Here is a 15000-nt window from a genome sequence, read left to right as displayed (position 1 = left end):
TACAACCAACTTTACAGTCATTACTACAACCACGTTTACAGGCATTACTACAACCAAACTGGTACAGCATTACTATCAAACCTACTTACAGCATTACTACAGCCAAACTTTACAGCGATTACCTACACCAACTTATCAGCATTACTACAACCAACTTTACAGCATTACTACACCACGACTTTTACAGCAATTATACAGCCACTTTACAGCCCATTATTAACCAGCCAGACTTTACAGTCTACTAAGATACTAAACAATTTACAGCATTACTACATGCCGACTTTACAGCATTACTACAGCCGACTTTAACAACATTCACTACAGCCGGACTTTACACAATTACCTACAGCCGATCTTTACAGGCATTACTACAGCCGACTTACAAGCAATTACTACAACGACTTTACCAGCATGTACTACAACCAACTGTTACAGCATTACTACAGCCCAACTGTAGTAATGCTGTAAAGTCGGCTGTAGTAATGCTGTAAAGTCGGCTGTAGTAATGTTGTAAAGTCGGCTGTAGTAATGTTGTAAAGTCGGCTGTAGTAATGCTGTAAAGTCGGCTGTAGTAATGCTGTAAAGTTGGCTGTAGTAATGCTGTAAAGTCGGCTGTAGTAATGCTGTAAAGTCGGCTGTAGTAATGCTGTAAAGTCGGCTGTAGTAATGCTGTAAAGTTGGTTGCCAACCGCCATATAAAGTCCAAAGAAGAAAAAGAAGCCTGAAGGAAGGAGAGATGATGAGAAACAAATTCGGTTTACTGTTTTATCTGTAGATTAATTGTCTGAGTAGAGGACCTTGTGCATTTCAGGTAAAATAACAACCCAATGTTTATATACCAGGACAAATTAGCTAGGAACAGCAAGCTAGCTTGCTAAATTGCCATAAATGTTGAATACTTTTTGACCTGTCCTGAAAAAATTCATATAATTGGTTCAGAGTTTTGATATTTCAACCCACGTGTCCTGATCGCTTCTGGTGTGGGTGAACAAAATCAACATGCGTGCGATGGCCCACGCGGACGGACGCACGCGTGCAGTTTGGTCAGCATGTGACACAGCCACCCAAGACAGCTGATGAAACTGATGAATCTTTCAGTCTGTAATAAATCCCTTTTGTGGGGAAAAACTGGTGTCTCCACTCATCGCTGCGCCCATGCCCAGTCATGTGAAATCCATAGATTACGGCATAATGAATTTATTTCAATTAACTGATTTCCTTATATGAACAGTAAAATCAGTAAAATCGTAGAAATTATTGCATGTTGCGTTTTAATTTTTTTGTTCAGTATACATGTATATTTTTAACGTACATTTGACATGCGGAACATGCTGTAGATAGTATGTCACAGTTATTTAGTTTCACAGCCAAACTTTATCCCTTTTGACAGGTGTTAACTTCAAAGAAGTGAACGAAGAGAACAAGCAGAAGCTTTTTGGAGAGATTTACACTTCTATCGACACATTGGCATTCACCTTTGGAAATATGTAAGTATAATGTTGTATTAGTGATATTAGTGGTTTATTAGTGATATATTAGTATATTAGTATGTTAGTGGTATATTAGTGGTATATTAGTATATTAGTGGTTTATTAGTAATTTAGTAGTGGTTTATTAGTGATATATTAGTGGTATATTATTAGTATGTTAGTGGTATATTAGTAATATATTAATATATTAGTGATATATTACTAATATATTAGTATATTAGTGGTATATTAGTGATTTTGTGATATTAGTGATACATTTGTGATATTAGTGATATTAGTATATTAGTGATACATTTGTGATATTCGTGACATATTAGTGATTTTGTGATATTAGTGACATATTAGTGATATTAGTACATTAGTGATATATTAGTGATATTAGTACATTTGTCACGACTTCCGCTGAAGTCGGCTCCTCTCCTTGTTCGGGCGGCGTTCGGTGGTCGACGTCACCGGCTTTCTAGCCATTGCCGCTCCATTTTTCATTCATCCATTTATTTTGTCTTGTTCCCTGCACACCTGGTTTTCATTCCCCAATCACACTGCATGTATTTATTCCTCTGTTCCCCATGTCTTTGTGTGTAATTGTTTGTGTTACGGGTTAATTGTTGACGCGCCAGTCTGGTTTGCTTATACCGTGTTGTTCATGAAGATGTTTATTGTTAAACATAAATTATTGTGACTGTTTGGCACGTTTTGCACTTTTGCCTATTGGCTGGAGGTTTTGACACAGTTGCGTCCGTCTTCCTCCTGCCTCAATTAAGTGTGCGGCTGTTCACAACTCTCTGCTCTCCTGCACAAGACTTCGCTACCAGTACGCACACACCTGACAATATTGGTGATATATTAGGATATTAGTGATATATTAGTATATTAGTGATATTGGTTATATGTTAGTGGTATATTAGTGATATATTAGTGATATTAATATATTAGTAATATATTAGTGATATTAGTATATTAGTGATATATTAGTATATTAGTGGTATATTAGTGATATTGGTGATATATTAGTGATATTAGTATATTAGTGATATATTAGTATATTAGTGGTATATTACTGATATTGGTGATATATTAGTATATTAGTGATTATATTAGTGATATTGGTTATATATTAGTGGTATATTAGTGACACATTAGTATATTAGTGATATTGGTGATATATTAGTGATACATTAGTGATATTGGTGATATATTAGTGATATATTAGTGATATAAACTCAGCAGAAAAGAAACGTCCCTTTTTCAGGACCCTGTCTTTCAAAGATAATTCGTAAAACCCCAAATAACTTCACAGATCTTCATTGTAAAGGGTTTAAACACTGTTACCCAAGCTTGTTCAATGAACCATAAACAATTAATGAACATACACCTGTGGAACGGTCGTTAAGACACTAACAGCTTACAGATGGTAGGCAATTAAGGTCACAGTTATGAAAACTTAGGACACTAAAGAGGCCTTTCTACTGACTCTGAAAAACACCAAAAGAAAGATGCACAGGGTCCCTGTTCATCTGCGTGAATGTGCCTTAGGCATGCTGCAAGGAGGCATGAGGACTGCAGATGTGGCCAGGGCAATAAATTGCAATGTCCATACTGTGAGATGCCTAAGACAGCGCTACAGGGGAGCAGATGGACAGCTGATCATCCCTCGCAGTGGCAAGATCACGTGTAACAACACTGGCACAGGATCGGTCACATCCGAAACTCAACACCTGCGGGACAGGTACAGGATGGCAACAACAACTGCCCAAGTTACACCAGGAACACGCAATCCTCCACTCAGTGCTCCAGACTGTCCGGCTATAGGCCATGAGAGAGAGGACTCTTAGGACTGAGGGCTTGTAGGTCAGTTGATATAGACAGGTTCACATCACCTCCAGACTTACCAGTCTGGCAACTACGTACTCTTCTATGGGCACAACCCACCGGTGCGCTGAACCAGACATGACTGGCCAAATTGACACTTTAGCACTATCATCTTGTATCTAATGTCTACAGTTACTTGTCTCACCGAGGGGTATGGTCAGATTTCCACAATCTGATCTGTCGATAGGCGAGGAGCCATTGCAGCACAGGTACACACCAGAGGCGCCTTGTCCCCATCTGCAATGAGAGAGATGCGGGATCGCAGGGGTAAATAGGTGGCCCGTCCATGGCGCGTCTGCCGGGAAAGCCAGGAGCGCGGGTGTGTCACAAAGCCATCATCCGGACTGAGCATAGTGTTGTCACACGACGTAACACTGTATAGATAATGCTTAGAGCTACTCACTACAATCTCTGTCTAGTGATTCCCCAGTCAGATTCTGTTTTTTCAGGTGCCAGTCTCAGAGAGATTACTGAGAGTTTGGTTCATCCAGGCTGACTCCAGTCTTCATGGAGATTACTGGATAGTTTGGTTCATCAGGCTATGCCCCAGTCTATCATGGAGGAGATTACTGAGTAGTTTGGTTCATCAGCTGAACCCCAGTCTTCATGGAGGAGATTACATGAGTAGTTTGGTTCATCAGGCTGACCTCCAGTCTTCATGGAGGAGATTACTGAGTAGTTTGGTTCATCAGGCTGACCCCCAGTCTTCACTTGAAGTTATTGAGGGATGATGATGTTTTGGCAATGTGAAGATAAGAATTCCAGAGTATGGTACCTCTGTATCTGATAGAGAATTGACGATGTGAGGTGTGGCAGTGGGGAGGGTGAAGGTTATCACAGCGTCTTGTGTTATATAGAGGAAGTAGCCCACAGCCATTGATCTAGGAACATTCTTTGATAACTGATTAGATGGCATTATGTATTTCCAAAACTTTGGTTTACTTTAATATCTGGCTAGCAACCTTGCATGTTGATTTGTAACAAATTCATAAAGCATTTGCTTGTAAATTGTCTGAAAGATTACATTTAAACCAATAGTCATGAGTGCAAACGATTTGGTTTAATTTGAAGTTATACTTTTGAAGTTATTCTGTTGGCGTTATAGGGAATAGGTCGGCTTGCCTGGTCCTTATTATATTACATCACACTCCTGATTTTTTCCCGAATTCTGGTCGTTGTATACTAATGCAAATCCACATGTTACGTTTATGCTTCCTACCCTTTAAGAGTCATTCCCATAGTCTATGTGTGCTTTTCATTGTCGTTGTGTGTTTGTCTTTCAGAGTGTCTGACTTCCTTATGGGAGATGTAGACAATGGATCACCGCTGGTGCTGAACCCCCTGACTCTGAGAAGCAGGGTAAGACACACACACTTCCCCCTACACAACAACTGTCTGTCTGCACATTATGTATGTGTTTACAGTAAAGCCAGGTGATGCACTGTCTGAAGATGCCCCAGGATGGGGATGTCAAAGGTTATGCGGCTCTCAGGCAACACCGTAACACTGTTTGATGATTGTTGAGGCTACTCCTGAAATCTCTTCTAGTGATTCATTCATTACAGCGTGATTTAGTGTGTTGTTTCTTATTAGCCATGTCATATACAGGACCCTCCTGTACCTTATTCATCACCATCACCACGCTCTGTCTGTCTGTCTTGTTCCCAGTCGTTCGAGAACCTTTCTGTGGAGTCTGGAGGATCCGATCCAGAGAAAGATGTTCCGCCAGGTAAGATGCACTAAAACCACCATGTCACTTTACTAGTCCATCCACTTAACAACTGATAGCTCTTAACAATTAAATATGGTAGCAGGTAGCCTAGTGGTTAGAGCATTGTACTAGTAACCGAAAGGTTGCAAGATCGAGTCCCTGAGCTGACAAGGTAAAAATCTGTCGTTCTGCTCCTGAACAAGGCAGTTAACCCACTGTTCCTAGGCCGTCATTGAAAATAAGTATTATTTCTTAACTGACTTGCCTAGTTAAATAAAGGTAAAATAAAAAAAAATGTTTTACTGTATGACTGCTTGGCACTCCCTTTAAAATAATTACACAATGACGTAAACCAGCCCTCCCTCAGAATGTTTTGGATTTTGTCTGTGGTGAGGTGTCAATGTTTTGAGGAGCTATTTGTCCCAGGGTTGACAGTAAAGATATACATTCACCAGCCAGTTTATTAGGTACACCATCTAGTACCTGGCCGGACTCCCCTTTGTAGTTCATATAAGGTCATCAGTCAGCCTGAGTTCTTCGGGGCATGGATTCTAGAACATCCTGAGTTTTTCGGGACATGGATTCTAGAACAGCCTGAGTTCTTCAGGGCATGGATTCTAGAACAGCCTGAGTTCTTCAGGGCATGGATTCTAGAACAGCCTGAGTTCTTCAGGGCATGGATTCTAGAACAGCCTGAGTTCTTCGGGGCATGGATTCTAGAACAGCCTGAGTTCTTCGGGGCAGGATTCTAGGAACCTAGCCTGAGTTCTTTGGGGCATGGATTCTAGAACAGCCTGAGTTCTTCGGACATGGATTCTAGAACAGCTGAGTTCTCGGGAATGATTCTAGAAGCGCTGAGTTCTTCAGGGGCATGGATTCTAGAACAGCCTGAGTTCTTCGGGGCATGGATTCTAAACAGCCTGAGTTCTCGGGCATCGGGATGTCTAGAACAGCCTGAGTTCTCGGGCATGGATTCTAGAACAGCCTGAGTTCTTCGGGGCATGGATTCTAGAACAGCCTGAGTTCTTCGGGGCATGGATTCTAGAACAGCCTTTCTTCGGGACATGGATTCCACAAGTCGGAAACATTCCACAGGGATGTTGGTCCATGCTGACGCGATGGCATCACGTGGTTGCTGCAGATGGCAGTACACCACAGCCACTAGCCTGTACCGTTGACACCAGGCAGGATTGGTCCATGGATTCATGCTGCTTATGCCAAATCCTGACTATGCCATCAGCATGATGCAACAGGAACTAGGATTCGTCGGACCAGGCAATGCTTTTCCACGTACACACACACACACATACACACCACGTACACACAAACACACACACACACACACACACACACACACACACAAAGTCATACACACTTGTACACAGGCACACAGACACACACACTCATACACACATACACACACATCTGATAGAGGGGTCTTGTCCATAGCTAGTTGCCAGTTAGCCAGTAGGTAGCGGTGCTCAGTGTCAGGCCTAGGCCAACTGACTTCTTCTTCCCCAACCCATGGCTTGTTACCGTTACCATCACAGGTCCGTCGCTGCCGGCGAGGGCGGAGGAGGTGGATGGTGTGGACGTGGCGTTGCAGCGGAGTGAAGGCGGGGTGGAGTCGGCTCTACTCTACTCCAAGGCCTGGTCCAAATACACCAAGGAGCTACTGGCCTGGGTGTATAAACGAATCAGTATGGGTCAGTCGCTCTTTCTTTCTCCCTACCCCCTCGTCTAACACACATAGGGTTCATACAGAGAAACACCTCATTATTGGTGGATCGGAGCCACAGAATTAGATCGAACACTGTTATTAGATATTATACAACTAGTATTATATGGTATCTGTATGGTCTGAGATACAGTCCTCTGACATACAGTGTTAATGCTGGGATCGGTGTATGCTGTGACACCGTTAGGGGTCTTTAAGGTTGCTAACCTTTAACTCCTTTTACCTCAGCTCGGGAAGTTTTTGTCTTAGCGTTAGTCTAGCCTTAGCTTTATTAGCTTAGTTTGTGCTAGCATTAGCCTTAGCTGTATTAGCTTAGTTTGTGCTAGCATTAGCCTTAGCTTTATTAGCTTAGTTTGTTCTAGCATTAGCCTAGCCTTAGCTTTATTAGCTTAGTTTATTCTAGCATTAGCCTAGCCTTAGCTTTATTAGCTTAGTTTGTTCTAGCATGAGGCTACTTGTAGACAGTAATAGATAGTTTCACACCTGTGCTATTTTGCCCCAGATAAACACAAGGACAAACTTGCATGGGTTGAATATAACTCTGATAAGGGTATTCTATGCTTTGTCAATACAGTAAACTTGAAACTTACCTAAACACAGTGTAAAGTAGAAGTGTGTTCAGTCATTAGCTCCTCTATTTACATGAATAGGTTACTGGGCATTTCTAGTCTCTGTCCTGTACTTAATCACTCAATGTCATCATACTACACACAGTAGCTACTTAATCATGCCGTATTGAACATGTATGGTATTTATGGCAGTCAGTGGAGGCTACTGGGGGGAGGACGGCTCAAAATAATGGCTTGGAATGGAATGGGATCAACCACATAGAAACCATGTGTTTGATGTTGTTGATACCTTTCTGCCTATTCTGCTCCAGCCATTACCACGTGCCCGTCCTCCCAAATTAAGGTGCCACCAACCTCCTCTGATGACAACCAGGCTAGCCATTCCATTCGTTCAACACTTGCACTTTAGTGGACTGTTATTTCTTGCCTTTGGGACATGTCGTAATGTTGAGTGTCTGATTCCAGATATCGAGTGTGCGAGGAGCTACGCCAAAATGGCGGAATCAGCGAAGACAATCGCAAGTCATCAGGTGATTATGATTAAATACGTTTCTGCTCAGCTTGGTATAGTAACTATTCACCAATCAACCGTTATCTCAAAAGATGACAGCTGTCATAACATAATAATTTTAAAGCATCTACATTGCCTCGTTTTGAATTGTGATTTGTAACTGTAGTCGTCTTCCCATCAAAAGGAGTTCATGCCATTCCGGGACATCTACATGTCTGCGTTCAAGAACGATATTGAGTACAGCCAGCTCCTACTTCACACAGCAGCTGCCCTTCAAACCAACAAATTCATGCAGGTATGTACATCTGTCTACGTGACTTTTCTACAGTATGTCATGCTTTGATCTGCATAAACCAGACTGAGGTCGTTGATGGATATGTTAGCATTGACTCACTAGAGCGTGTGTATGTGTGTGTTTTTGGGGGGGGGGTGTTGGTTCTCTAGCCTCTCCTCGCGCGGAAGACCGAGCTGGACAAACTGAGGAAGGAGGTCAAGGAGCAGTGGCAGAGAGAACAGAAGAAAATGGTGGGTGGAACTTCAAAAGATCAATAGGTCACTTTAAAAGGAAATGGTGGATGGAACCACAATACTTCAAAAGGTCGCTAAAAGGAAATGGTGGATGGAACCACAATACTTCAAAAGGTAAATTTAGTTTCTAGTAGATTGACCATATGGTTCAAGTGAAAATAGCCTAATTAATGAAAGAAGCATCTAATCAACAATGACATTATTTTCAATTAACTCTGCTACTTTTTTTATTTTTTAATTAAATTTCTTTGTTGCCTTTTTTCAAAAAATTAAATTGAAGATCCTCCAATGCTTTTTACTATCATTCTTTCTCATTTATCATTGTTTCATAGTGTAGTTTCTTCTTTTTATTTAGATTCGTCACATGATTTATCAATTTGCAGTTTGTTTGCCAATCGGTTGTGCAGCCAGACTTATTTGCCATTCCTTTTGCCTCATCCCTCACAACCATAACATTTTTAAAATTCCTCATCAATCCACTGGGATTTAACAGTTTTTACAGTCCTTTACATAATGGATGCATCCTTATCAGTAACTGGGATAAGCAATGTCAGAAATTTATGAAGTGCAGTGTCTGTTTGCTCCTCATTACAAACCACAGACCAACAAATATTGTTTACATCATCAACATAGGAATCACTACAAACTTTTTGTATGACCTCTTATACACTATATTAGGCCCAGCGTTTGGAACTTTGGTTCTCCTAGATATGGCTGCTATATTGTGATCACTACATCCAATGGATTTGGATACTGCTGTAAAGCTAATTTCTGCAGCATTGGTAATGATGTTATCAATATATGTTGATGATTTCATTTCCTGTGCTGTTTGTAACTACCCTGATAGGTTGACTAATTACCTGAACCAGGTTGCAGGCACTGGTTACAGTTTGAAACTTTTTCTTGAGTGGGGCAGCTTGATGAAAGCCAGTCAATATTTAAATCACCCAGAACATATACCTCTCTGTTGATATCACACACATTATCAAGCATTTCATACGTTATCTAGATACTGACTGTTAGCACTTGATGGTCTATAACAGCTTCTCACCAGAATGGGCTTTAGGTGAGGCAGATGAACCTGTAGCCATATTACTTTAAAAGTATGTAACATGAGATCCTCTCTAATCTTTACAGGAATGTGGTTCTGAATATAAACAGCAACACTTCCACCACTGGCATTTCTGTCTTTTCTGTAAATGTTATAACCTTGTATTGCTACCGCTGTATCATCAAAGGTGTTGTCTAAGTGAGTTTCAGAGAAAATACGAGTCATCTGTTACTAGCAAGTTATTAATTTCATGAACCTTGTTTCTTAAGCTACATATGTTAATGTTGGCTTTAAAAAAAATCATTTTTCTGGGATGCTTGCTAGTTTTTGTTGCTTTACTGGGAAGCTTAGCAGAAGTATATATTCTCATGTTATTTATATTAGTATGGCCGGGAGAGCTGCACACAGTGTCATTGGCTTTGAGACTCTGATTGGCTAACGATGATCCAATCGCTGATGCCTTTGTTTTGTACAACACCCCTCATTTTGACTTCATCACAAACGACTTCAATGATGTCAGTCTCAGACTGAGGTATGTAGCTAACATAGAGCAGTGGAAGAATTCAGTTTGAGTCGTCAGGCAAATATTAAACACGAACGGTATTCACTAAGTTGATGGTTTATATTTAGAATAATGTTTTACAGCTTTGTCATTCTATTTTTTATTTTAAAAATCTTCTTATTCATATATTTTACACATGATAAAGCCACATAGAGGGCCAGAGATGATTTCAGACACCTGAGATAATCTGAAGTACTTAAAAGGTCCACTAGATGTCTTGTGAGAATTTACATAAAATCTTTGAAAGATACCAACATTCTGGTAGTTTACTGGTAAACTTAGGTTTCCGGTAATATCCACTCCCTATCAGTGATAGCGCTTCATCTGGAAGGCTGCACAGTTTAACACCTCTGTACAATGGACCTCAGGATGTGAGTGAGTGAGTGAGTGAGTGAGTGAGTGAGTGAGTGAGTGAGTGAGTGAGTGAGTGAGTGAGTGAGTGAGTGAGTGAGTGAGTGAGTGAAGTGTTAGTGGCTGGCTAATGTACAGTACAGTCACAGTTTGGACACTCCTACTCATTCAAGGGTTTTTCTTTATTTTTACTATTTTACATCGTAGATAATAGTGAAGACATCAAAACTATGAAATAACACATATGGAATCATGGAGTAACCAAAAAAGTGTTTAAAAAACCATGCTTTGCCTTGATGACAGCTTTGCACATTCTCTCAAGGCTTCATGGGGAATGGTTTTCCAACAGTCTTGACGGAGTTCCACAATATGCTGAGCACGTGATGGCTGCTTTTCCTTCACTCTGCGGTCCTACTCATGCCAACCCATCTCAATTGGGTTGAAGGTCGGGTGATTGTGGAGGCCAGGCAGCACTCCAGTACTCCCATTCTTGGTCAAGAAGCCATTACACAGCCTGGAGTTGTGTGTTTTGGGTTCATTGTCCTGTTAAAAACAAATGATAGTCCCACTAAGCAATAAACCAGATGGGATGGTGTGTCACTGCAGAATGCAGTGGTAGCCATGCTGGTTAACCTCTCTGGCTACGGATCCCTTTAGCGGGATCATTTTCCTAAACAACCGCTGAATTGCAGGGCGCAAAATATTACTAAAAATATTTATAATCATGCAATCACAAGTGAAATATACCAAAACACAGCTTAGCTTGTTGTTAATCCACCTATCGTGTCAGATTTTGAAAATATGCTTTACAGCGAAAGCAATCCAAGCTTTTGGTGAGTGTATCAATCAATGCTAGAACAGCTAGCCCCAAATTAGCATGGTCACGAAAGTCAGAAAAGCAATAGAATTAATCGCTTACTTTTGACAATCTTCGGATGTTTGCACTCACGAGACTCCCAGTTACACAATAAATGTTATTTTTGTTCAATAAATATTACTTTTATAACAAAAGAACGCCATTTGGGTTGCGCGTTATGTTCAGAAAACCAAAGCCTCGTTCCGTTCGACGAAAATTCCAAAAAGTATCCGTAATGTTCGTAGAAACATGTCAAATGATTTTTATAAGGTTGTTTTTAACATACATAATCGATAATATTTCAACCGGACCGTAACCTATTCAATAAAAGAGAGAAAGAAAATGGAGAGCTACCCCTCTCGCGCGCAGGAACTAATCAGAGGACACCTGACTAGTTTTGAAAAATCTCGCTCATTTTTCAAAATATAAGCCTGAAACTATGTCTAAAGCCTGGTCACAGCCTGAGGAAGCCATTGGAAAAGGAATCTGGTTGATACCCCATTAAATGGAAGAAAGACGGGAAATGAAACACAGATTTAAAAAATGAAAAAATAAAAGGAATCACTTCCGGGTTAGATTTCCTCAGGTTTTTGCCTGCAAAATCAGTTTTGTTGTACTCACAGACAATATTTTGACAGTTTTGGAAACTTTGGAGTGTTTTCTATCCTAATCTGTAAATTATATGCATATTCTACGATCTGGACCTGAGAAATAGTCCATTTACCTTGGGAACGTTATTTAAAAAATAAAAAATAAAAAAAATAATTAAGTGTGCCTTGAATTCTAAATAAATCATTGACAGTGTCACCAGCAAAGCACCTCCACACCATCCACCTCCTCCTCCATGCTTCACTGTGGGAACCACATATACGGAGATCATCCGTTCACCTACTCTGCGTCTAACAAAGACACAGCGTTTGGAACCAAAATCTTAAATTTGGACTCATCAGACCAAAGAACAGATTTCTACCGGTCTAATGTCCATTGCGCGTGTTACTTAGCCCAAGCAAGTCTCTTCTTCTTATTGGTGTCCTTTAGTAGTGGTATCTTTGCGCCAAGTCAACCATGAAGGCCTGATTCATGCCGTCTCCTCTGAACAGTTGATGTTGAGATGTGTCTGTTACTTGAACTCTGTGAAGCATTTATTTGGGCTGCAATTTCTGAGGCTGGTAACTCTAATAAACGTATCCTCTGCAGCAGAGGTAACTCTGGGTCTTCCTTTCCTGTGGTGATCCTCATGAGAGCCAGGTTCATCATAGCGTTTGATGGTTTTTGCGACTGCACTTGAAGAAACTTTCAAAGTTCTTGACATTTTCCGGATTGACTATCCTTCATGCCTTGAGGTAATGATGGACTGTCGTTTATCTTTGCTTATTTGAGCTGTTCTTGCCATACTATGGACTTGGTATTTTACCAAATAGGGCTATCTTCTGTATACCACCCCTACCTTGTCACAACACAACTGATTTTAAGAAGTAAATAAATTCCACAAATTAACTTATAACAAGGCACACCTGTTAATTTAAATATATTCCAGGTGACTACCTCATGAAGCTCGTTGAGAGAATGCCAAGAGTGCAAAGCTGTCATCAAGGCAAAGGGTGGCTACTTTGAAAAATTAATGTTTGTGTTTAACACTCCCCTAGGGGTGGATCAGCTTAATATTGCGGAAAGAATGTTGCTTCCAATGTAATTGTCTGCATCATTTCCAATCCCCCATATTTTTTGGGGTAAATATATATATCCATACACGCATGCATACATATACACATATATACATACACATACCTATATAGACATACATACTTTTTTAAAGAATATACCTTTATTATTATTCCCCGCAACCCTACCACCGATCCCCCAATTGGAGTAAACTGATAAACATTTCTGCTTTTACCTTCAATTTATTTATCTTATACCCATTTTACAGACACAGTCTACCTTACAATAGTTCTCTCTTGTTTGTTCTTAGTCCTTCCTCTATTTCTGTTGTCCATCCARTTTTATTTCCACTTGTAACTGTGCTATTTCACAAAAGCTCCGCACCTATACACATTTCATATATCCCGTATGCCCTACATTGTTTATCTTGTTATTAGTCCCACCCTTCAGTTCCACTCAACCCCTCCCATCTATCTTCCAACATCATCCATTTCGGATCTCTATTTGCCATATATTTTTCAACTGTGCTGTGATGCTTCACAAAAGACCTGAACCTTCCCATTCTCATAGCTTCCACAGATTGTAAATTAAAAATACATTTTTTTGCTAAAATAATTATTATATTATTGATTGATTGACTATGGCTTTTCAAATCCCCCAGTATTGCTATCTGTAGCNTTTTTTGCTAAAATAATTATTATATTATTGATTGATTGACTATGGCTTTTCAAATCCCCCAGTATTGCTATCTGTAGCATTAGTTCTAGGCAAATGTTGCAATTCTTCAGCCATTCCTGGACCTGTGACCAAAAACGAGCTACATATGGACAATACCAAAATAAATGATCTAATGACTCTGCCTCCTCACARCAGAATCTGCMGAGCTGGGAAGATTGTATMCCYCATATATATAACATTCTATTAGTTGCAAGAATTTTGTACAGTAATTTAAATTGAAAAATTCGAAGTTTTGAATCCGGCGTTGTTTTGCGTATCAATTCATAAACCATGTGCCATGGAATGGGTACATCGAAAATCTCTTCCCAACTATTTTGCAATTTATATGGCACCGCTGTCAGTTTTTTGGTCCTTAAATGAAATTGGTATATGTTTTTATTTATCACACTTTTCTTTAACCATTTATGTTCTTTAATATAGGGCCGACATGTTTAACACTTTTTTGGTTACAACATGATTCCATATGTATTCTTTCATAGTGTTGATGTCTTCACTATTACAGTAAAAATAAAGATAAACCCTTGAATGAATAGGTGTGTCCAAACTTTTGACTGGTGCTGTGTGTCTCTAAGGTTAGTCTCTGTGTGTTTCCTTATGTTTGGAACTGTGTGTCTCTAAGGTTAGTCTCTGTGTGTTTCCTTATGTTTGGAACGACTAACCTTAGAGACACACAGTTCCAAACACATAAGGAAAACACACAGAAACTATCCTTAGAGACACACAGTTCCAAACATAAGAAACACACGAGACTAACACCTTAGAGACACACAGTTCCAAACATAAGGAAACACACAGAGACTAATCTAGAGAGACACACAGTTCAAAACATAAGGAAACACACAGAGACTAACCTTAGAGACACACAGTTCCAAACATAAGGAAACACACAGAGACTAACCTTAGAGACCACAGTTCAAACATAAGGAAACACACAGAAACTACCTTAGAGACAACACAGTACCAAACATAAGGAACAACACAGAGACTATCCTTAGAGACACACAGTTCCAAACATAAGGAAACACACAGAGACCATCCTTAGAGACACACACAGTTTCCAAAACTAAGGAAACGACACAGAGGACTATCCTTAGAGAACACAACAGTTCCAAAACATCAAGAAACACACAGAGACTATCCTTAAACATCCAGTTCCAAAACATAAGGAAACACCACCAGAGACTCACCTTAGAGACACACACAGTTCAACATAAGGAACACACAGAGACTACCTTAGAACACACAGTACCAAACATAAGGAAACACACAGAGACTAACCTTAGAGAACACAGTTCCAAAACATAAGAAACACACAGAGACTAATCCTTAGAGACACAGCAGTATCCAAACATAAGGAAACA

General features: G+C 40.0%; 1 protein-coding gene across 1 annotated transcript in view; it reads left to right on the top strand.

The window, feature by feature from the left end:
* LOC112069733 (rho GTPase-activating protein 29) overlaps positions 1 to 15000 on the top strand; it is a 99100-nt gene that overhangs the window by 48631 nt on the left and 35469 nt on the right. The window contains exons 4-10 of the mRNA XM_070438677.1: positions 1391 to 1487; positions 4646 to 4721; positions 5031 to 5091; positions 6624 to 6779; positions 7846 to 7910; positions 8076 to 8186; positions 8336 to 8416. Coding sequence (XP_070294778.1) covers positions 1391 to 1487; positions 4646 to 4721; positions 5031 to 5091; positions 6624 to 6779; positions 7846 to 7910; positions 8076 to 8186; positions 8336 to 8416 — 647 coding nt within the window. The remainder of the gene's footprint in view (positions 1 to 1390; positions 1488 to 4645; positions 4722 to 5030; positions 5092 to 6623; positions 6780 to 7845; positions 7911 to 8075; positions 8187 to 8335; positions 8417 to 15000) is intronic.

The sequence above is a fragment of the Salvelinus sp. IW2-2015 genome, unplaced genomic scaffold (assembly GCF_002910315.2).
Source record: "Salvelinus sp. IW2-2015 unplaced genomic scaffold, ASM291031v2 Un_scaffold1108, whole genome shotgun sequence".
Classification (NCBI taxonomy): Eukaryota; Metazoa; Chordata; class Actinopteri; order Salmoniformes; family Salmonidae; genus Salvelinus; species Salvelinus sp. IW2-2015.
The sequence above is the reverse complement of the archived record's forward strand: the minus strand, read 5'-3'. Positions and strand labels throughout refer to the sequence as shown.